The sequence below is a fragment of the Dermacentor silvarum genome, chromosome 7, assembly GCF_013339745.2.
Source record: "Dermacentor silvarum isolate Dsil-2018 chromosome 7, BIME_Dsil_1.4, whole genome shotgun sequence".
Classification (NCBI taxonomy): domain Eukaryota; kingdom Metazoa; phylum Arthropoda; class Arachnida; order Ixodida; family Ixodidae; genus Dermacentor; species Dermacentor silvarum.
Genome location: NC_051160.1, coordinates 144,344,586 through 144,367,449, shown reverse-complemented (window position 1 = coordinate 144,367,449; position 22,864 = coordinate 144,344,586). Strand labels below are relative to the sequence as shown.

The following is a 22,864-nucleotide window of genomic DNA, read 5'->3' as shown; positions in this document are numbered from 1 at the left end:
GGTGCTAGTGAAAATAATAAAACGAAAGTGAGTCTGCTTCGCGCGACCCTTTTTGTGCCTCGATATACGCACCTACCTAGCTAGCTAGTAAATTTACCCTTTGGTTTCACACGTCAGTCGCACCGCGCTGATTCCCCGCCGCCCATCGGACTCTATAGGATGCAATGGAATGTGGAACAGGCCAGCATCTGAGATTTTAGCGCTGCAAAATGACCTCTTTATTATTATTATTATTATCTTATTTTGTTCCCCCCCCCCCCATCGCCATTCCACTGCGGCTGCCTCATTCAGTCCCAATCAAACACGACAGCGGTGCTGCACCAACGAACAGCACGTCGCAGTAGCACAGCGTTGAAATTTTAGCAATGCGGCACTTAGTAGCGAGCGCAAACGCATGTAGCAAAAAGCTCGCCTTACGCTACCACCTACTGTGAATAAACGCGGTTGCGCTCGCTCACCTGACCAAATTCACCGCGCGTCTCGCGCACGGCTGCTGGGCACGCTCCATAACCGATCACAAGAAAATGGAATGCAAAGAGGGAAAACGGATCAGGAGATCGCGAATCCTGCGGATCACTGCCGAAGCATCAAGTGGGTAGCCCTGAAGAGGGCTGTTGGGTTCTTCACAGGAGTTCGGTGCGCTGCTGGCAAACGACGCCGGGCACGTGTGCAGCTGCTTAGCCTCCGAAACCGTAGAGGGTGCGGCCCTGGCGCTTCAGAGCGTACACGACGTCCATGGCTGTGACGGTCTTGCGCTTGGCGTGCTCAGTGTAGGTGACGGCATCCCGGATCACGTTCTCGAGGAACACCTTGAGGACACCGCGCGTCTCCTCGTAGATCAGGCCAGAGATGCGCTTGACACCACCACGGCGAGCGAGACGACGGATGGCAGGCTTGGTGATGCCCTGGATGTTGTCACGCAAGACCTTGCGATGACGCTTGGCGCCACCCTTGCCGAGCCCCTTGCCGCCCTTGCCACGTCCAGACATTTCGGCTGTTGCTGCTGCTTCGGAGCGAGTCAGGAAAGCGAATGCCGTGTTCCGGGGCGCGCGCGGCCCAACTCGGCTTCGCCGCCGCCGGAGAAAGGGGGGCGAGGAGGAAAGCAAGCGGCGCGCGCCCATTGGCTCACCGGCGCCGCCGCTTCTCTTCGCGAGTGTGTCGCTGGTGGACGCACTGAGCCCTCTATTGACCACGCGCGGAGTGAAATTGAAATAAATGGCTTCAGCAAAACAAAACAATCGTGCACTTGCACATAACACTGCAACGCAGGCCTATTGTGCCCTAATTTTATTTTTTGTTGCTGCAGTTAGTGACTTTTGTTCCTTCAAAGATGAATTAACAAAATTAAAAACGCCTCGCCCTGCATTCGCAACGACAAAACGAACAATCCAACAACTCGTGGTGCTAGGTTGCGCCCGCTGCTCGAGTTCCACCTCCCCGGAAGAAAAAAAAAAAAAAAAAAAAAAGCTTCCTTGCATTCTCGTTTTAATTACTCGTTGCATGCATCTTTACCACGACTACGCTTGCATTATAACCTTCGTAGCTGCTGGAAAGCACGGCGCGAGCACGACTTCAAGCTGAGCCGCGCGACCATCGTTCACTTGGTCACGAATCGCTAAACAGCCAGCACTCGTGATCGGTTCGCCTTAGGCGTTTTAAATTTTGCGCTTAGGCTGCGTCCCCTTGTGGCAACACGACCGTCAAATTTCGTCGTCATAGCTTGCGTAATCTCCCAGATAACGGCAGCCGAAATAGCCAAACACGCCCGCGTGGTTCCAATCCAGCATTCTGGGGGACGGAAGAGGGCGAGGATACAGAGCTCCGACCTCCTCCTCCTCTCGGCCATTGCCGCCGGCGCGCAGCGCGTCTCCTCCACGGAGAGACAGTTATCGCGCTGCACTTAATCACAAACTTTTTTACCCTTTAAACGGCCATAGCAGTTTGCGGAAAGCGCGCGCAGCATTTTGCTAATATTACTTGAAGTTTCTCCTAATCAGTGTTCCTCTAGCTAGGACATTTCTTGCACCTGTCAAGCGATTTCCGCAGCCCAGTCCCTGCTACACCGCTCACATCTAAACATGACACTGCCCTTGCAGGAGGCTTTGAATTCAGCACTCCAGCCTCGAGGACAGTCGTATGCGTGTCAACCGCCGCCAAGAGTACGTTCTCGTAGACGCAATTGCTTTTCGCAAACGTACAGGCGAGCGAGCCGCAAGACCGCGTCGGATAAGAAAAAAAAAAAAAAAAAGAGAGAGAGAGGACAAGAAGCTGCGTTGTAATAATTACACTACACTACGCTCGGCTCGCATAAGGCAAAACTATCGACCGACGCAGCGTTACAACACGCATTCCGTCGTTCGCACTAGTAGGAACGCGCATTATGCATGCTCGTGTGCCTGTTGTTGTGCTCAGTGCATGTTGTTATGTTTTTTTCTACTACTAAGAGGCGCGCTGTCGGAAAGCGCACGCAACACGTAAACAAAACAAGAGGGAAAACGGACGGAATCGTCGCGAGATTCTCGCTACATCCCAATGCCAATGCAGACACTTTGGGTGGCTCTGACAAGAGCCGTTGGGTGTTGGCTGGGCGGTCGAGCGCTCGGTCGCCTACTTGGAGCTGGTGTACTTGGTGACGGCTTTGGTGCCCTCGGACACGGCGTGCTTGGCCAGCTCGCCCGGCAGCAGCAGACGCACGGCAGTCTGGATCTCCCGGCTCGTGATGGTCGAGCGCTTGTTGTAGTGAGCCAGACGGGACGACTCGGCGGCGATGCGCTCGAAGATGTCGTTCACGAAGCTGTTCATGATGGACATGGCCTTGCTGGAGACTCCAGTGTCGGGGTGCACCTGCTTCAGCACCTTGTAGATGTAGATGGAGAAGCTCTCCTTCCTGCGGCGCTTCTTCTTCTTCTTGTCGGTGGCGCGCACATTCTTCTGCGCCTTGCCGGCCTTCTTCACGGCCTTACCGCTCGGCTGGGGAGGCATAGCGATGCGATGCGATCAGGCGAGCGAGCGAGATCGGACTACGCGCGTCGCCGCGTTACGCCGGCCTTTTATTTGGGGGAGGGGTGTTCACGCGACCCGCGGAAGCCGCGCGCGCCATTGGTCCGCGCGGCTTCTCGCCCTCTCCCGCGCTCCCCTGAGCGTGGTCGCGGCGGCCGGAACCTGCACAACCACGCACACATCGTTGAGAGATCGCGAGAGTAGCACATTAGTTGTCGTCTCTCGTCTCATCAGCAGCAGCATCACCATGTCCGGACGTGGCAAAGGAGGCAAGGCAAAGGGCAAGAGCAAGACCCGTTCCAGCCGTGCGGGTCTCCAGTTCCCCGTGGGCCGTATCCACCGTCTCCTGCGCAAGGGAAACTACGCTGAGCGCGTCGGAGCGGGCGCTCCCGTCTACCTCGCGGCCGTCCTCGAGTACCTGGCTGCCGAAGTGCTCGAGCTCGCCGGCAACGCGGCTCGCGACAACAAGAAGACCAGGATCATCCCCCGCCACCTGCAGCTGGCCATCCGCAACGACGAGGAGCTGAACAAGCTGCTCTCCGGCGTTACCATCGCGCAGGGCGGCGTGTTGCCCAACATCCAAGCCGTGCTTCTGCCCAAGAAGACCGAGAAGAAGGCGTAAGCGAGCTGCTCTCCCTCCATCAAGCCGGAGTTGCAGGCTCGTCCTCGCACGACAACCCAACGGTCCTTGTCAGGACCACCCAAAATGCGTGTGACGGCAGGGTGTTGCTTTGCAATCCCGTTCTCCGCACCCGTTTCCCTCTGTTTGAATTTTTCTTTCTAAACGACCGCAATCGTGGCTCGGTGAGATTGCTGCTAGAATCTCTCGCTGCACGTAATTAATTGGCCAGCATTCGCCGGCGCTATCAATTGCCTCGGGAGGAGCAAGAAAGAAAGACGAACGCGAGCCGGCCCTTATGATTGCGCCACATACACAGACTTTGCTCGAATAAACGTGGACAAGCGAGTGATGCACACATCGCTAGACGAACGAATAGCCGTCAATTGGGCGTGTGCTAAACTGGAAAAAGCGCTACTGAAACGGAGACTTTCCCATTGATATATCGAACACGTTAAACTGTGCTTCTTCATTTTTTTTTTTTTTTTCAGCGATATTGGCCTCGTGATGAGCTACAGAGAGATACTATAGTTGCAAAGGGTGAAAGATACGCTTAAAGTGCAGCGCGATAGCTGTCTCTCAACACGTTCATTCTGCATATACGAACGCCGTAAAGGAAGGGGAAAAAAAAAAATGCAATTTTTCCTCTTGCTAGTAGTGGTTTTTCCATCGCGAACTGCACGAAAGCTTGCACGCAACATCTGCTGTCGTTGTAATTTTGTTTTCGAGCACGAAACAACTAGCACAGGCACTTTATTTTGATTCGTGCTCGGTCAGTACTCACCACTTGCGTATCGTGCGAAGCACCACCTCGCCTCCTCAGCATATGTATATATCCCATCCAGCCGAGCACACACAGACAGACCACACCGAGAGGGGTACGGTTCGGAGTACGTGGTCTCGCGTATTCCCGTAGCCGAAGCAGACATGTAGGTGGTCCTGAGAAGGACCGTTTTGTGTTGCTTGCCTGACGCAAGGCTGCGCGGTGCAGACAGCGGTCGAACTTAGGCACGCTCGCCACGGATGCGGCGGGCCAGCTGGATGTCCTTGGGCATGATGGTAACGCGCTTGGCATGGATGGCGCACAGGTTGGTGTCCTCGAAGAGACCGACCAGGTAGGCCTCGCTAGCCTCCTGAAGAGCCATCACAGCCGAGCTCTGGAATCGCAGGTCGGTCTTGAAGTCCTGCGCGATTTCCCTCACCAGGCGCTGGAACGGCAGCTTGCGGATCAGCAGCTCGGTCGACTTCTGGTAACGACGGATTTCACGCAGGGCCACGGTGCCCGGCCTATAACGATGCGGCTTCTTGACACCGCCGGTGGCAGGTGCACTCTTGCGAGCAGCCTTGGTGGCAAGCTGCTTACGCGGAGCCTTCCCGCCGGTACTCTTGCGGGCGGTTTGCTTTGTCCTGGCCATAGCGGAAGAAGGAGACGGGAGCGTCCAAACTCGTCGACTGCCGGAGTGAGACTGCTGGCCCCTGCGCACAGCGCGGTCGTGCTTCCCCTCAGTGCTCTTCCCCTCTCCAACTCACCCGCCGCCGATTGGCCAACGCCAGCGCAGCCGTGTCCGTACGCGGGGCGGCGCGCACGCCGGCGTTCGCCAGGATGCTGGAAGCCAGCCGTTTTCGCGCGTCCGCGTTGTTCGCGGCTACGCAGAGCGCATGTCGAGGCAATTGAATTGCATTTAAACATGACAGCATGCTGCGCCGTTCTCTTTCGTTTCAGCCAACACCACAATCACCGCCATACCGGCACGCATCGCGAAGTGGCACCACCTGATGTGAGACCGCACCATTACTGCTGGCGGCGGTCACCTCAGCACCCACCTCGCGATCCCGGCACATGGCGACAACTGCGGGCGACGCAAAACGCGCGTGAAACGTGTGAGCAACGTCCGCTGCATTGATGTGAATCGCGACGACTCCACGATACCTTCTGGGAAGCCAACTTCATCTTTTCTGGTCGCGAAGTCGCCAGCAAGCTATCTCGCACGTACACGCTCGCTAGCGCACTTTCCCATGTACATATATCTGAACACCACACTTCGCATATACTTAGGCAGGTGTGTAACGCGCGTTAACAGACTGCGACAGCTGATTCGGCCTTCAAAAGCTACGCACAGCCAATACCACGCAGGGCCCTTACACAATCATTCACCGTGCTATCAACGAGTGCTTTGCGGCCCGCGTCGAGAGGCAGTTACGGCGCTGCACTTTTCTCTTCTCTTCCTTTTCAAAACCACTCACACACACGGCGGCCGCCGCTCTCAGACAACCCCCCAATCTTACGAATCCGGAAGCCCTCGCTATGCTGCACCTAATAACCGCACGCTTTTTTTTTTTACTTTCAGGTAATGCCTGTTGACGCCGCATTGTTGTTTGTATTTCTTCCACATGACACCAACAATCGTCATAACCACACCGTGCTTCAGACAGCACCTACATTGTTTCTTCGTTATTCCCACGGGCTAGCTTTCTCTGGTTCATTCCCGCTCCCCGGAACGAGTTCACCGCAGGAGCAATGGCACTCCTGCCGACTTATTTCGGTAAAGCTCAGCTCTGCGGCTGGCGGAAAAATCGCTCTTCTCGGCAGCTACTGCGCAGTGGCCGGATCAGCGGGAGTTTCTTTATTTATGCCCTAATTTTAATTACAATCGTTGTTGAAAAGTCAAATGCACAGGAGGGAAACCCTTCAATCTTCCTACCTCCGTAATTCAGCGATAGAAATGGAAAAGGCAATTCCGCAAATATCAATACAACTAAAGCGAACACAATTCAAGTACACCTCAGTAAACTATACTGCTCACGTGCGTGCATCACTTTTTGCAAACAAAGCAACAGTTTCTCACATAGCGTGCAAATTTATGTATCACATTTCTCCTCTTTACATGTGTTGTTTGTTCTCTTTGTGTAGTTTAGACGATTGCGGTATGGCTTTCAGCTACTGAGTTGTGTAATGTTCGCTTACTTAGTTTTGTGCATTACATTCCACGCACTCCATGAAATATCTGCTCCCTTAAGTGCCTTCCGCTCTCTCTCTCTCTCTCATGCGACAAGTTTCGTTCACATGAGCCGAGTGGTTGCATCGTAAAATATTTTTATTGCGTGCTACATGTATTTGAATGGGCAAGTCAGAGTTGGCTCCCCGGAAGCTTCACGAACGCCGAGTGTGACCGCATTCAGAAAGACACAATAAGGGGGACACAATTATTGAACAACTGCCGCGTTTCATCAAAACAATGCGCATGTATGCCACTGCCTTGTGTAATTTAATTTGTCTACCCCTTGAGCCATGGCCTCATTTTCCTATACTCGTCACAGCGCGATTGGCCAGCACGACCACGAACACCGACGCACGAGAAAACAACGGGTGCTAGTGAAAATAATAAAACGAAAGTGAGTCTGCTTCGCGCGACCCTTTTTGTGCCTCGATATACGCACCTACCTAGCTAGCTAGTAAATTTACCCTTTGGTTTCACACGTCAGTCGCACCGCGCTGATTCCCCGCCGCCCATCGGACTCTATAGGATGCAATGGAATGTGGAACAGGCCAGCATCTGAGATTTTAGCGCTGCAAAATGACCTCTTTATTATTATTATTATTATCTTATTTTGTTCCCCCCCCCCCATCGCCATTCCACTGCGGCTGCCTCATTCAGTCCCAATCAAACACGACAGCGGTGCTGCACCAACGAACAGCACGTCGCAGTAGCACAGCGTTGAAATTTTAGCAATGCGGCACTTAGTAGCGAGCGCAAACGCATGTAGCAAAAAGCTCGCCTTACGCTACCACCTACTGTGAATAAACGCGGTTGCGCTCGCTCACCTGACCAAATTCACCGCGCGTCTCGCGCACGGCTGCTGGGCACGCTCCATAACCGATCACAAGAAAATGGAATGCAAAGAGGGAAAACGGATCAGGAGATCGCGAATCCTGCGGATCACTGCCGAAGCATCAAGTGGGTAGCCCTGAAGAGGGCTGTTGGGTTCTTCACAGGAGTTCGGTGCGCTGCTGGCAAACGACGCCGGGCACGTGTGCAGCTGCTTAGCCTCCGAAACCGTAGAGGGTGCGGCCCTGGCGCTTCAGAGCGTACACGACGTCCATGGCTTTTTCTGTGCCCCGGAGTTGAAAAAAAAAAGAAATAAAAAGGGGCAAACCCGCACCACCAAAGAGGTATGGCAGGTATAAGGCCAATAGAAAATAAATGAAAAGGGGTTACAGGAGCAACCCAAACAGAGATTTAAAGAAAGCCAATTAAAAGAGAAAAAAAAATGGTCTCGGAGACAAAGCAGTGCGATATGAGAGGCGAAGTGCCGGCGCGCAGGGAATACAAAGAAAAAAGGCCGATGTAGAAAACAAAACAGCTCCTGAGAGAGGGGAAAAAAAAAACCTGGCAGTGATCCGCGGAAACCGCCTGAACCCATTTATTAAGAGACATGAAATGCCACACGAGGGGCAGCGCCTTGCTGACGTCAGGAACCGCAGGAGCAGCCAGTTGATGGTGGGCAGCGCTACGGTACACGGGTGCTGTAGGACGAAATAGAAAAAGAAGAGAAAACAGGAGAAAGAGAAAGACCAAAAGAGAAACGCAGAAATAGACAGACAGGAAAAGGAAACACAGGAAGAGGGTATAAAGGGGGGAACAGGAAATGATGACGATGGCGCATGCAGCTTAAGGCATCGGCCACGGGGTTCCCCCCGCCATAGTTGGCATAAACAGTGGCGATGGCCAGAAACAGCCATGCAAAAGTAATATGTGAAAGTATGAAGATGAAAGTGAAAGACAAAAAATTAAAGGCGTCGGCAAAACAGCAGGGGCGGGAGGTGAAGTGGGGACTGACCGAGCTATTAGAACGGAAAGGCGAATAAGTAATGCGCGGGTTTGCCGCGACGTCCATGGCTGTGACGGTCTTGCGCTTGGCGTGCTCAGTGTAGGTGACGGCATCCCGGATCACGTTCTCGAGGAACACCTTGAGGACACCGCGCGTCTCCTCGTAGATCAGGCCAGAGATGCGCTTGACACCACCACGGCGAGCGAGACGACGGATGGCAGGCTTGGTGATGCCCTGGATGTTGTCACGCAAGACCTTGCGATGACGCTTGGCGCCACCCTTGCCGAGCCCCTTGCCGCCCTTGCCACGTCCAGACATTTCGGCTGTTGCTGCTGCTTCGGAGCGAGTCAGGAAAGCGAATGCCGTGTTCCGGGGCGCGCGCGGCCCAACTCGGCTTCGCCGCCGCCGGAGAAAGGGGGGCGAGGAGGAAAGCAAGCGGCGCGCGCCCATTGGCTCACCGGCGCCGCCGCTTCTCTTCGCGAGTGTGTCGCTGGTGGACGCACTGAGCCCTCTATTGACCACGCGCGGAGTGAAATTGAAATAAATGGCTTCAGCAAAACAAAACAATCGTGCACTTGCACATAACACTGCAACGCAGGCCTATTGTGCCCTAATTTTATTTTTTGTTGCTGCAGTTAGTGACTTTTGTTCCTTCAAAGATGAATTAACAAAATTAAAAACGCCTCGCCCTGCATTCGCAACGACAAAACGAACAATCCAACAACTCGTGGTGCTAGGTTGCGCCCGCTGCTCGAGTTCCACCTCCCCGGAAGAAAAAAAAAAAAAAAAAAAAAGCTTCCTTGCATTCTCGTTTTAATTACTCGTTGCATGCATCTTTACCACGACTACGCTTGCATTATAACCTTCGTAGCTGCTGGAAAGCACGGCGCGAGCACGACTTCAAGCTGAGCCGCGCGACCATCGTTCACTTGGTCACGAATCGCTAAACAGCCAGCACTCGTGATCGGTTCGCCTTAGGCGTTTTAAATTTTGCGCTTAGGCTGCGTCCCCTTGTGGCAACACGACCGTCAAATTTCGTCGTCATAGCTTGCGTAATCTCCCAGATAACGGCAGCCGAAATAGCCAAACACGCCCGCGTGGTTCCAATCCAGCATTCTGGGGGACGGAAGAGGGCGAGGATACAGAGCTCCGACCTCCTCCTCCTCTCGGCCATTGCCGCCGGCGCGCAGCGCGTCTCCTCCACGGAGAGACAGTTATCGCGCTGCACTTAATCACAAACTTTTTTACCCTTTAAACGGCCATAGCAGTTTGCGGAAAGCGCGCGCAGCATTTTGCTAATATTACTTGAAGTTTCTCCTAATCAGTGTTCCTCTAGCTAGGACATTTCTTGCACCTGTCAAGCGATTTCCGCAGCCCAGTCCCTGCTACACCGCTCACATCTAAACATGACACTGCCCTTGCAGGAGGCTTTGAATTCAGCACTCCAGCCTCGAGGACAGTCGTATGCGTGTCAACCGCCGCCAAGAGTACGTTCTCGTAGACGCAATTGCTTTTCGCAAACGTACAGGCGAGCGAGCCGCAAGACCGCGTCGGATAAGAAAAAAAAAAAAAAAAGAGAGAGAGAGGACAAGAAGCTGCGTTGTAATAATTACACTACACTACGCTCGGCTCGCATAAGGCAAAACTATCGACCGACGCAGCGTTACAACACGCATTCCGTCGTTCGCACTAGTAGGAACGCGCATTATGCATGCTCGTGTGCCTGTTGTTGTGCTCAGTGCATGTTGTTATGTTTTTTTCTACTACTAAGAGGCGCGCTGTCGGAAAGCGCACGCAACACGTAAACAAAACAAGAGGGAAAACGGACGGAATCGTCGCGAGATTCTCGCTACATCCCAATGCCAATGCAGACACTTTGGGTGGCTCTGACAAGAGCCGTTGGGTGTTGGCTGGGCGGTCGAGCGCTCGGTCGCCTACTTGGAGCTGGTGTACTTGGTGACGGCTTTGGTGCCCTCGGACACGGCGTGCTTGGCCAGCTCGCCCGGCAGCAGCAGACGCACGGCAGTCTGGATCTCCCGGCTCGTGATGGTCGAGCGCTTGTTGTAGTGAGCCAGACGGGACGACTCGGCGGCGATGCGCTCGAAGATGTCGTTCACGAAGCTGTTCATGATGGACATGGCCTTGCTGGAGACTCCAGTGTCGGGGTGCACCTGCTTCAGCACCTTGTAGATGTAGATGGAGAAGCTCTCCTTCCTGCGGCGCTTCTTCTTCTTCTTGTCGGTGGCGCGCACATTCTTCTGCGCCTTGCCGGCCTTCTTCACGGCCTTACCGCTCGGCTGGGGAGGCATAGCGATGCGATGCGATCAGGCGAGCGAGCGAGATCGGACTACGCGCGTCGCCGCGTTACGCCGGCCTTTTATTTGGGGGAGGGGTGTTCACGCGACCCGCGGAAGCCGCGCGCGCCATTGGTCCGCGCGGCTTCTCGCCCTCTCCCGCGCTCCCCTGAGCGTGGTCGCGGCGGCCGGAACCTGCACAACCACGCACACATCGTTGAGAGATCGCGAGAGTAGCACATTAGTTGTCGTCTCTCGTCTCATCAGCAGCAGCATCACCATGTCCGGACGTGGCAAAGGAGGCAAGGCAAAGGGCAAGAGCAAGACCCGTTCCAGCCGTGCGGGTCTCCAGTTCCCCGTGGGCCGCATCCACCGTCTCCTGCGCAAGGGAAACTACGCTGAGCGCGTCGGAGCGGGCGCTCCCGTCTACCTCGCGGCCGTCCTCGAGTACCTGGCTGCCGAAGTGCTCGAGCTCGCCGGCAACGCGGCTCGCGACAACAAGAAGACCAGGATCATCCCCCGCCACCTGCAGCTGGCCATCCGCAACGACGAGGAGCTGAACAAGCTGCTCTCCGGCGTTACCATCGCGCAGGGCGGCGTGTTGCCCAACATCCAAGCCGTGCTTCTGCCCAAGAAGACCGAGAAGAAGGCGTAAGCGAGCTGCTCTCCCTCCATCAAGCCGGAGTTGCAGGCTCGTCCTCGCACGACAACCCAACGGTCCTTGTCAGGACCACCCAAAATGCGTGTGACGGCAGGGTGTTGCTTTGCAATCCCGTTCTCCGCACCCGTTTCCCTCTGTTTGAATTTTTCTTTCTAAACGACCGCAATCGTGGCTCGGTGAGATTGCTGCTAGAATCTCTCGCTGCACGTAATTAATTGGCCAGCATTCGCCGGCGCTATCAATTGCCTCGGGAGGAGCAAGAAAGAAAGACGAACGCGAGCCGGCCCTTATGATTGCGCCACATACACAGACTTTGCTCGAATAAACGTGGACAAGCGAGTGATGCACACATCGCTAGACGAACGAATAGCCGTCAATTGGGCGTGTGCTAAACACGTCCATGATGGAAAAAGCGCTACTGAAACGGAGACTTTCCCATTGATATATCGAACACGTTAAACTGTGCTTCATTTTTTTTTTTTTTTTTTTTTTTTTCAGCGATATTGGCCTCGTGATGAGCTACAGAGAGATACTATAGTTGCAAAGGGTGAAAGATACGCTTAAAGTGCAGCGCGATAGCTGTCTCTCAACACGTTCATTCTGCATATACGAACGCCGTAAAGGAAGGGGAAAAAAAAAAAAATGCTATTTTTCCTCTTGCTAGTAGTGGTTTTTCCATCGCGAACTGCACGAAAGCTTGCACGCAACATCTGCTGTCGTTGTAATTTTGTTTTCGAGCACGAAACAACTAGCACAGGCACTTTATTTTGATTCGTGCTCGGTCAGTACTCACCACTTGCGTATCGTGCGAAGCACCACCTCGCCTCCTCAGCATATGTATATATCCCATCCAGCCGAGAGCACACACAGACAGACCACACCGAGAGGGGTACGGTTCGGAGTACGTGGTCTCGCGTATTCCCGTAGCCGAAGCAGACATGTAGGTGGTCCTGAGAAGGACCGTTTTGTGTTGCTTGCCTGACGCAAGGCTGCGCGGTGCAGACAGCGGTCGAACTTAGGCACGCTCGCCACGGATGCGGCGGGCCAGCTGGATGTCCTTGGGCATGATGGTAACGCGCTTGGCATGGATGGCGCACAGGTTGGTGTCCTCGAAGAGACCGACCAGGTAGGCCTCGCTAGCCTCCTGAAGAGCCATCACAGCCGAGCTCTGGAATCGCAGGTCGGTCTTGAAGTCCTGCGCGATTTCCCTCACCAGGCGCTGGAACGGCAGCTTGCGGATCAGCAGCTCGGTCGACTTCTGGTAACGACGGATTTCACGCAGGGCCACGGTGCCCGGCCTATAACGATGCGGCTTCTTGACACCGCCGGTGGCAGGTGCACTCTTGCGAGCAGCCTTGGTGGCAAGCTGCTTACGCGGAGCCTTCCCGCCGGTACTCTTGCGGGCGGTTTGCTTTGTCCTGGCCATAGCGGAAGAAGGAGACGGGAGCGTCCAAACTCGTCGACTGCCGGAGTGAGACTGCTGGCCCCTGCGCACAGCGCGGTCGTGCTTCCCCTCAGTGCTCTTCCCCTCTCCAACTCACCCGCCGCCGATTGGCCAACGCCAGCGCAGCCGTGTCCGTACGCGGGGCGGCGCGCACGCCGGCGTTCGCCAGGATGCTGGAAGCCAGCCGTTTTCGCGCGTCCGCGTTGTTCGCGGCTACGCAGAGCGCATGTCGAGGCAATTGAATTGCATTTAAACATGACAGCATGCTGCGCCGTTCTCTTTCGTTTCAGCCAACACCACAATCACCGCCATACCGGCACGCATCGCGAAGTGGCACCACCTGATGTGAGACCGCACCATTACTGCTGGCGGCGGTCACCTCAGCACCCACCTCGCGATCCCGGCACATGGCGACAACTGCGGGCGACGCAAAACGCGCGTGAAACGTGTGAGCAACGTCCGCTGCATTGATGTGAATCGCGACGACTCCACGATACCTTCTGGGAAGCCAACTTCATCTTTTCTGGTCGCGAAGTCGCCAGCAAGCTATCTCGCACGTACACGCTCGCTAGCGCACTTTCCCATGTACATATATCTGAACACCACACTTCGCATATACTTAGGCAGGTGTGTAACGCGCGTTAACAGACTGCGACAGCTGATTCGGCCTTCAAAAGCTACGCACAGCCAATACCACGCAGGGCCCTTACACAATCATTCACCGTGCTATCAACGAGTGCTTTGCGGCCCGCGTCGAGAGGCAGTTACGGCGCTGCACTTTTCTCTTCTCTTCCTTTTCAAAACCACTCACACACACGGCGGCCGCCGCTCTCAGACAACCCCCCAATCTTACGAATCCGGAAGCCCTCGCTATGCTGCACCTAATAACCGCACGCTTTTTCTTTTACTTTCAGGTAATGCCTGTTGACGCCGCATTGTTGTTTGTATTTCTTCCACATGACACCAACAATCGTCATAACCACACCGTGCTTCAGACAGCACCTACATTGTTTCTTCGTTATTCCCACGGGCTAGCTTTCTCTGGTTCATTCCCGCTCCCCGGAACGAGTTCACCGCAGGAGCAATGGCACTCCTGCCGACTTATTTCGGTAAAGCTCAGCTCTGCGGCTGGCGGAAAAATCGCTCTTCTCGGCAGCTACTGCGCAGTGGCCGGATCAGCGGGAGTTTCTTTATTTATGCCCTAATTTTAATTACAATCGTTGTTGAAAAGTCAAATGCACAGGAGGGAAACCCTTCAATCTTCCTACCTCCGTAATTCAGCGATAGAAATGGAAAAGGCAATTCCGCAAATATCAATACAACTAAAGCGAACACAATTCAAGTACACCTCAGTAAACTATACTGCTCACGTGCGTGCATCACTTTTTGCAAACAAAGCAACAGTTTCTCACATAGCGTGCAAATTTATGTATCACATTTCTCCTCTTTACATGTGTTGTTTGTTCTCTTTGTGTAGTTTAGACGATTGCGGTATGGCTTTCAGCTACTGAGTTGTGTAATGTTCGCTTACTTAGTTTTGTGCATTACATTCCACGCACTCCATGAAATATCTGCTCCCTTAAGTGCCTTCCGCTCTCTCTCTCTCTCTCATGCGACAAGTTTCGTTCACATGAGCCGAGTGGTTGCATCGTAAAATATTTTTATTGCGTGCTACATGTATTTGAATGGGCAAGTCAGAGTTGGCTCCCCGGAAGCTTCACGAACGCCGAGTGTGACCGCATTCAGAAAGACACAATAAGGGGGACACAATTATTGAACAACTGCCGCGTTTCATCAAAACAATGCGCATGTATGCCACTGCCTTGTGTAATTTAATTTGTCTACCCCTTGAGCCATGGCCTCATTTTCCTATACTCGTCACAGCGCGATTGGCCAGCACGACCACGAACACCGACGCACGAGAAAACAACGGGTGCTAGTGAAAATAATAAAACGAAAGTGAGTCTGCTTCGCGCGACCCTTTTTGTGCCTCGATATACGCACCTACCTAGCTAGCTAGTAAATTTACCCTTTGGTTTCACACGTCAGTCGCACGGTGCTGATTCCCCGCCGCCCATCGGACTCTATAGGATGCAATGGAATGTGGAACAGGCCAGCATCTGAGATTTTAGCGCTGCAAAATGACCTCTTTATTATTATTATTATTATCTTATTTTGTTCCCCCCCCCCCCCCCCCCATCGCCATTCCACTGCGGCTGCCTCATTCAGTCCCAATCAAACACGACAGCGGTGCTGCACCAACGAACAGCACGTCGCAGTAGCACAGCGTTGAAATTTTAGCAATGCGGCACTTAGTAGCGAGCGCAAACGCATGTAGCAAAAAGCTCGCCTTACGCTACCACCTACTGTGAATAAACGCGGTTGCGCTCGCTCACCTGACCAAATTCACCGCGCGTCTCGCGCACGGCTGCTGGGCACGCTCCATAACCGATCACAAGAAAATGGAATGCAAAGAGGGAAAACGGATCAGGAGATCGCGAATCCTGCGGATCACTGCCGAAGCATCAAGTGGGTAGCCCTGAAGAGGGCTGTTGGGTTCTTCACAGGAGTTCGGTGCGCTGCTGGCAAACGACGCCGGGCACGTGTGCAGCTGCTTAGCCTCCGAAACCGTAGAGGGTGCGGCCCTGGCGCTTCAGAGCGTACACGACGTCCATGGCTGTGACGGTCTTGCGCTTGGCGTGCTCAGTGTAGGTGACGGCATCCCGGATCACGTTCTCGAGGAACACCTTGAGGACACCGCGCGTCTCCTCGTAGATCAGGCCAGAGATGCGCTTGACACCACCACGGCGAGCGAGACGACGGATGGCAGGCTTGGTGATGCCCTGGATGTTGTCACGCAAGACCTTGCGATGACGCTTGGCGCCACCCTTGCCGAGCCCCTTGCCGCCCTTGCCACGTCCAGACATTTCGGCTGTTGCTGCTGCTTCGGAGCGAGTCAGGAAAGCGAATGCCGTGTTCCCGGGCGCGCGCGGCCCAACTCGGCTTCGCCGCCGCCGGAGGAAGGGGGGCGAGGAGGAAAGCAAGCGGCGCGCGCCCATTGGCTCACCGGCGCCGCCGCTTCTCTTCGCGAGTGTGTCGCTGGTGGACGCACTGAGCCCTCTATTGACCACGCGCGGAGTGAAATTGAAATAAATGGCTTCAGCAAAAAACAAAACAATCGTGCACTTGCACATAACACTGCAACGCAGGCCTATTGTGCCCTAATTTTATTTTTTGTTGCTGCAGTTAGTGACTTTTGTTCCTTCAAAGATGAATTAACAAAATTAAAAACGCCTCGCCCTGCATTCGCAACGACAAAACGAACAATCCAACAACTCGTGGTGCTAGGTTGCGCCCGCTGCTCGAGTTCCACCTCCCCGGAAGAAAAAAAAAAAAAAAAAAAGCTTCCTTGCATTCTCGTTTTAATTACTCGTTGCATGCATCTTTACCACGACTACGCTTGCATTATAACCTTCGTAGCTGCTGGAAAGCACGGCGCGAGCACGACTTCAAGCTGAGCCGCGCGACCATCGTTCACTTGGTCACGAATCGCTAAACAGCCAGCACTCGTGATCGGTTCGCCTTAGGCGTTTTAAATTTTGCGCTTAGGCTGCGTCCCCTTGTGGCAACACGACCGTCAAATTTCGTCGTCATAGCTTGCGTAATCTCCCAGATAACGGCAGCCGAAATAGCCAAACACGCCCGCGTGGTTCCAATCCAGCATTCTGGGGGACGGAAGAGGGCGAGGATACAGAGCTCCGACCTCCTCCTCCTCTCGGCCATTGCCGCCGGCGCCCAGCGCGTCTCCTCCACGGAGAGACAGTTATCGCGCTGCACTTAATCACAAACTTTTTTACCCTTTAAACGGCCATAGCAGTTTGCGGAAAGCGCGCGCAGCATTTTGCTAATATTACTTGAAGTTTCTCGCTATCAGTGTTCCTCTAGCTAGGACATTTCTTGCACCTGTCAAGCGATTTGCGCAGCCCAGTCCCTGCTACACCGCTCACATCTAAACATGACACTGCCCTTGCAGGAGGCTTTTAATTCAGCACTCCAGCCTCGAGGACAGTCGTATGCGTGTCAACCGCCGCCAAGAGTACGTTCTCGTAGACGCAATTGCTTTTCGCAAACGTACAGGCGAGCGAGCCCCAAGACCGCGTCGGATAAGAAAAAAAAAAAAAAGAGAGAGAGAGAGGACAAGAAGCTGCGTTGTAATAATTACACTACACTACGCTCGGCTCGCATAAGGCAAAACTATCGACCGACGCAGCGTTACAACACGCATTCCGTCGTTCGCACTAGTAGGAACGCGCATTATGCATGCTCGTGTGCCTGTTGTTGTGCTCAGTGCATGTTGTTATGTTTTTTTCTACTACTAAGAGGCGCGCTGTCGGAAAGCGCACGCAACACGTAAACAAAACAAGAGGGAAAACGGACGGAATCGTCGCGAGATTCTCGCTACATCCCAATGCCAATGCAGACACTTTGGGTGGCTCTGACAAGAGCCGTTGGGTGTTGGCTGGGCGGTCGAGCGCTCGGTCGCCTACTTGGAGCTGGTGTACTTGGTGACGGCTTTGGTGCCCTCGGACACGGCGTGCTTGGCCAGCTCGCCCGGCAGCAGCAGACGCACGGCAGTCTGGATCTCCCGGCTCGTGATGGTCGAGCGCTTGTTGTAGTGAGCCAGACGGGACGACTCGGCGGCGATGCGCTCGAAGATGTCGTTCACGAAGCTGTTCATGATGGACATGGCCTTGCTGGAGACTCCAGTGTCGGGGTGCACCTGCTTCAGCACCTTGTAGATGTAGATGGAGAAGCTCTCCTTCCTGCGGCGCTTCTTCTTCTTCTTGTCGGTGGCGCGCACATTCTTCTGCGCCTTGCCGGCCTTCTTCACGGCCTTACCGCTCGGCTGGGGAGGCATAGCGATGCGATGCGATCAGGCGAGCGAGCGAGATCGGACTACGCGCGTCGCCGCGTTACGCCGGCCTTTTATTTGGGGGAGGGGTGTTCACGCGACCCGCGGAAGCCGCGCGCGCCATTGGTCCGCGCGGCTTCTCGCCCTCTCCCGCGCTCCCCTGAGCGTGGTCGCGGCGGCCGGAACCTGCACAACCACGCACACATCGTTGAGAGATCGCGAGAGTAGCACATTAGTTGTCGTCTCTCGTCTCATCAGCAGCAGCATCACCATGTCCGGACGTGGCAAAGGAGGCAAGGCAAAGGGCAAGAGCAAGACCCGTTCCAGCCGTGCGGGTCTCCAGTTCCCCGTGGGCCGCATCCACCGTCTCCTGCGCAAGGGAAACTACGCTGAGCGCGTCGGAGCGGGCGCTCCCGTCTACCTCGCGGCCGTCCTCGAGTACCTGGCTGCCGAAGTGCTCGAGCTCGCCGGCAACGCGGCTCGCGACAACAAGAAGACCAGGATCATCCCCCGCCACCTGCAGCTGGCCATCCGCAACGACGAGGAGCTGAACAAGCTGCTCTCCGGCGTTACCATCGCGCAGGGCGGCGTGTTGCCCAACATCCAAGCCGTGCTTCTGCCCAAGAAGACCGAGAAGAAGGCGTAAGCGAGCTGCTCTCCCTCCATCAAGCCGGAGTTGCAGGCTCGTCCTCGCACGACAACCCAACGGTCCTTGTCAGGACCACCCAAAATGCGTGTGACGGCAGGGTGTTGCTTTGCAATCCCGTTCTCCGCACCCGTTTCCCTCTGTTTGAATTTTTCTTTCTAAACGACCGCAATCGTGGCTCGGTGAGATTGCTGCTAGAATCTCTCGCTGCACGTAATTAATTGGCCAGCATTCGCCGGCGCTATCAATTGCCTCGGGAGGAGCAAGAAAGAAAGACGAACGCGAGCCGGCCCTTATGATTGCGCCACATACACAGACTTTGCTCGAATAAACGTGGACAAGCGAGTGATGCACACATCGCTAGACGAACGAATAGCCGTCAATTGGGCGTGTGCTAAACACGTCCATGATGGAAAAAGCGCTACTGAAACGGAGACTTTCCCATTGATATATCGAACACGTTAAACTGTGCTTCATTTTTTTTTTTTTTTTTTTTTTTTTTCAGCGATATTGGCCTCGTGATGAGCTACAGAGAGATACTATAGTTGCAAAGGGTGAAAGATACGCTTAAAGTGCAGCGCGATAGCTGTCTCTCAACACGTTCATTCTGCATATACGAACGCCGTAAAGGAAGGGGAAAAAAAAAAAAATGCTATTTTTCCTCTTGCTAGTAGTGGTTTTTCCATCGCGAACTGCACGAAAGCTTGCACGCAACATCTGCTGTCGTTGTAATTTTGTTTTCGAGCACGAAACAACTAGCACAGGCACTTTATTTTGATTCGTGCTCGGTCAGTACTCACCACTTGCGTATCGTGCGAAGCACCACCTCGCCTCCTCAGCATATGTATATATCCCATCCAGCCGAGAGCACACACAGACAGACCACACCGAGAGGGGTACGGTTCGGAGTACGTGGTCTCGCGTATTCCCGTAGCCGAAGCAGACATGTAGGTGGTCCTGAGAAGGACCGTTTTGTGTTGCTTGCCTGACGCAAGGCTGCGCGGTGCAGACAGCGGTCGAACTTAGGCACGCTCGCCACGGATGCGGCGGGCCAGCTGGATGTCCTTGGGCATGATGGTAACGCGCTTGGCATGGATGGCGCACAGGTTGGTGTCCTCGAAGAGACCGACCAGGTAGGCCTCGCTAGCCTCCTGAAGAGCCATCACAGCCGAGCTCTGGAATCGCAGGTCGGTCTTGAAGTCCTGCGCGATTTCCCTCACCAGGCGCTGGAACGGCAGCTTGCGGATCAGCAGCTCGGTCGACTTCTGGTAACGACGGATTTCACGCAGGGCCACGGTGCCCGGCCTATAACGATGCGGCTTCTTGACACCGCCGGTGGCAGGTGCACTCTTGCGAGCAGCCTTGGTGGCAAGCTGCTTACGCGGAGCCTTCCCGCCGGTACTCTTGCGGGCGGTTTGCTTTGTCCTGGCCATAGCGGAAGAAGGAGACGGGAGCGTCCAAACTCGTCGACTGCCGGAGTGAGACTGCTGGCCCCTGCGCACAGCGCGGTCGTGCTTCCCCTCAGTGCTCTTCCCCTCTCCAACTCACCCGCCGCCGATTGGCCAACGCCAGCGCAGCCGTGTCCGTACGCGGGGCGGCGCGCACGCCGGCGTTCGCCAGGATGCTGGAAGCCAGCCGTTTTCGCGCGTCCGCGTTGTTCGCGGCTACGCAGAGCGCATGTCGAGGCAATTGAATTGCATTTAAACATGACAGCATGCTGCGCCGTTCTCTTTCGTTTCAGCCAACACCACAATCACCGCCATACCGGCACGCATCGCGAAGTGGCACCACCTGATGTGAGACCGCACCATTACTGCTGGCGGCGGTCACCTCAGCACCCACCTCGCGATCCCGGCACATGGCGACAACTGCGGGCGACGCAAAACGCGCGTGAAACGTGTGAGCAACGTCCGCTGCATTGATGTGAATCGCGACGACTCCACGATACCTTCTGGGAAGCCAACTTCATCTTTTCTGGTCGCGAAGTCGCCAGCAAGCTATCTCGCACGTACACGCTCGCTAGCGCACTTTCCCATGTACATATATCTGAACACCACACTTCGCATATACTTAGGCAGGTGTGTAACGCGCGTTAACAGACTGCGACAGCTGATTCGGCCTTCAAAAGCTACGCACAGCCAATACCACGCAGGGCCCTTACACAATCATTCACCGTGCTATCAACGAGTGCTTTGCGGCCCGCGTCGAGAGGCAGTTACGGCGCTGCACTTTTCTCTTCTCTTCCTTTTCAAAACCACTCACACACACGGCGGCCGCCGCTCTCAGACAACCCCCCAATCTTACGAATCCGGAAGCCCTCGCTATGCTGCACCTAATAACCGCACGCTTTTTCTTTTACTTTCAGGTAATGCCTGTTGACGCCGCATTGTTGTTTGTATTTCTTCCACATGACACCAACAATCGTCATAACCACACCGTGCTTCAGACAGCACCTACATTGTTTCTTCGTTATTCCCACGGGCTAGCTTTCTCTGGTTCATTCCCGCTCCCCGGAACGAGTTCACCGCAGGAGCAATGGCACTCCTGCCGACTTATTTCGGTAAAGCTCAGCTCTGCGGCTGGCGGAAAAATCGCTCTTCTCGGCAGCTACTGCGCAGTGGCCGGATCAGCGGGAGTTTCTTTATTTATGCCCTAATTTTAATTACAATCGTTGTTGAAAAGTCAAATGCACAGGAGGGAAACCCTTCAATCTTCCTACCTCCGTAATTCAGCGATAGAAATGGAAAAGGCAATTCCGCAAATATCAATACAACTAAAGCGAACACAATTCAAGTACACCTCAGTAAACTATACTGCTCACGTGCGTGCATCACTTTTTGCAAACAAAGCAACAGTTTCTCACATAGCGTGCAAATTTATGTATCACATTTCTCCTCTTTACATGTGTTGTTTGTTCTCTTTGTGTAGTTTAGACGATTGCGGTATGGCTTTCAGCTACTGAGTTGTGTAATGTTCGCTTACTTAGTTTTGTGCATTACATTCCACGCACTCCATGAAATATCTGCTCCCTTAAGTGCCTTCCGCTCTCTCTCTCTCTCTCATGCGACAAGTTTCGTTCACATGAGCCGAGTGGTTGCATCGTAAAATATTTTTATTGCGTGCTACATGTATTTGAATGGGCAAGTCAGAGTTGGCTCCCCGGAAGCTTCACGAACGCCGAGTGTGACCGCATTCAGAAAGACACAATAAGGGGGACACAATTATTGAACAACTGCCGCGTTTCATCAAAACAATGCGCATGTATGCCACTGCCTTGTGTAATTTAATTTGTCTACCCCTTGAGCCATGGCCTCATTTTCCTATACTCGTCACAGCGCGATTGGCCAGCACGACCACGAACACCGACGCACGAGAAAACAACGGGTGCTAGTGAAAATAATAAAACGAAAGTGAGTCTGCTTCGCGCGACCCTTTTTGTGCCTCGATATACGCACCTACCTAGCTAGCTAGTAAATTTACCCTTTGGTTTCACACGTCAGTCGCACGGTGCTGATTCCCCGCCGCCCATCGGACTCTATAGGATGCAATGGAATGTGGAACAGGCCAGCATCTGAGATTTTAGCGCTGCAAAATGACCTCTTTATTATTATTATTATTATCTTATTTTGTTCCCCCCCCCCCCCCCCCATCGCCATTCCACTGCGGCTGCCTCATTCAGTCCCAATCAAACACGACAGCGGTGCTGCACCAACGAACAGCACGTCGCAGTAGCACAGCGTTGAAATTTTAGCAATGCGGCACTTAGTAGCGAGCGCAAACGCATGTAGCAAAAAGCTCGCCTTACGCTACCACCTACTGTGAATAAACGCGGTTGCGCTCGCTCACCTGACCAAATTCACCGCGCGTCTCGCGCACGGCTGCTGGGCACGCTCCATAACCGATCACAAGAAAATGGAATGCAAAGAGGGAAAACGGATCAGGAGATCGCGAATCCTGCGGATCACTGCCGAAGCATCAAGTGGGTAGCCCTGAAGAGGGCTGTTGGGTTCTTCACAGGAGTTCGGTGCGCTGCTGGCAAACGACGCCGGGCACGTGTGCAGCTGCTTAGCCTCCGAAACCGTAGAGGGTGCGGCCCTGGCGCTTCAGAGCGTACACGACGTCCATGGCTGTGACGGTCTTGCGCTTGGCGTGCTCAGTGTAGGTGACGGCATCCCGGATCACGTTCTCGAGGAACACCTTGAGGACACCGCGCGTCTCCTCGTAGATCAGGCCAGAGATGCGCTTGACACCACCACGGCGAGCGAGACGACGGATGGCAGGCTTGGTGATGCCCTGGATGTTGTCACGCAAGACCTTGCGATGACGCTTGGCGCCACCCTTGCCGAGCCCCTTGCCGCCCTTGCCACGTCCAGACATTTCGGCTGTTGCTGCTGCTTCGGAGCGAGTCAGGAAAGCGAATGCCGTGTTCCCGGGCGCGCGCGGCCCAACTCGGCTTCG

General features: G+C 54.3%; 9 protein-coding genes across 9 annotated transcripts in view; 3 read left to right on the top strand and 6 right to left on the bottom strand.

Moving 5' to 3' along the window:
• Positions 1 to 677: 677 nt before the first annotated feature.
• On the bottom strand, positions 678 to 9,075 carry LOC119458569 (uncharacterized). The gene is made up of 4 exons (XM_037720407.2): positions 8,520 to 9,075; positions 7,676 to 7,725; positions 4,704 to 5,063; positions 678 to 1,003 (listed from the first exon to the last, which is right to left on the bottom strand). The coding sequence occupies exons 1-4, from the start codon at positions 8,897 to 8,899 to the stop codon at positions 678 to 680; spliced, it is 1,116 nt and encodes a 371-aa protein (XP_037576335.2). The 5' UTR covers positions 8,900 to 9,075.
• Positions 2,608 to 2,985, bottom strand: LOC119458553 (histone H2B). Its single transcript, XM_037720389.2, has one exon. The coding sequence runs from the start codon at positions 2,980 to 2,982 to the stop codon at positions 2,608 to 2,610; it is 375 nt and encodes a 124-aa protein (XP_037576317.1). The 5' UTR covers positions 2,983 to 2,985.
• LOC125946486 (histone H2A-like) lies at positions 3,242 to 3,622 on the top strand. Its single transcript, XM_049669998.1, has one exon. The coding sequence runs from the start codon at positions 3,248 to 3,250 to the stop codon at positions 3,620 to 3,622; it is 375 nt and encodes a 124-aa protein (XP_049525955.1). The 5' UTR covers positions 3,242 to 3,247.
• Positions 9,076 to 10,383: 1,308 nt separating the features above from the next.
• Positions 10,384 to 10,761, bottom strand: LOC119458551 (histone H2B). Its single transcript, XM_037720387.2, has one exon. It carries the CDS (start codon positions 10,756 to 10,758, stop codon positions 10,384 to 10,386), a length of 375 nt encoding a protein of 124 aa, XP_037576315.1. The 5' UTR covers positions 10,759 to 10,761.
• Positions 10,762 to 11,017: 256 nt separating this feature from the next.
• On the top strand, positions 11,018 to 11,398 carry LOC119459249 (histone H2A). The gene has a single exon (XM_037721065.2). It carries the CDS (start codon positions 11,024 to 11,026, stop codon positions 11,396 to 11,398), a length of 375 nt encoding a protein of 124 aa, XP_037576993.1. The 5' UTR covers positions 11,018 to 11,023.
• A 19-nt stretch (positions 11,399 to 11,417) lies between these two features.
• On the bottom strand, positions 11,418 to 12,830 carry LOC119458526 (histone H3). The gene is given in 2 exon segments (XM_049671641.1): positions 11,418 to 11,463; positions 12,286 to 12,830. Coding segments are annotated over 2 exon segments (591 nt in total).
• Positions 12,831 to 15,463: 2,633 nt separating this feature from the next.
• On the bottom strand, positions 15,464 to 22,793 carry LOC119458562 (uncharacterized). The gene is made up of 3 exons (XM_037720401.2): positions 22,486 to 22,793; positions 19,509 to 19,868; positions 15,464 to 15,789 (listed from the first exon to the last, which is right to left on the bottom strand). The coding sequence occupies exons 1-3, from the start codon at positions 22,781 to 22,783 to the stop codon at positions 15,464 to 15,466; spliced, it is 984 nt and encodes a 327-aa protein (XP_037576329.1). The 5' UTR covers positions 22,784 to 22,793.
• LOC119458549 (histone H2B) lies at positions 17,392 to 17,769 on the bottom strand. Its single transcript, XM_037720386.2, has one exon. It carries the CDS (start codon positions 17,764 to 17,766, stop codon positions 17,392 to 17,394), a length of 375 nt encoding a protein of 124 aa, XP_037576314.1. The 5' UTR covers positions 17,767 to 17,769.
• The window catches only part of LOC125946475 (histone H3-like), an 8,044-nt gene continuing 3,211 nt past the window's right edge, over positions 18,032 to 22,864 (top strand). The window contains exon 1 of the mRNA XM_049669979.1: positions 18,032 to 18,402. Coding sequence (XP_049525936.1) covers positions 18,032 to 18,402 — 371 coding nt within the window. The remainder of the gene's footprint in view (positions 18,403 to 22,864) is intronic.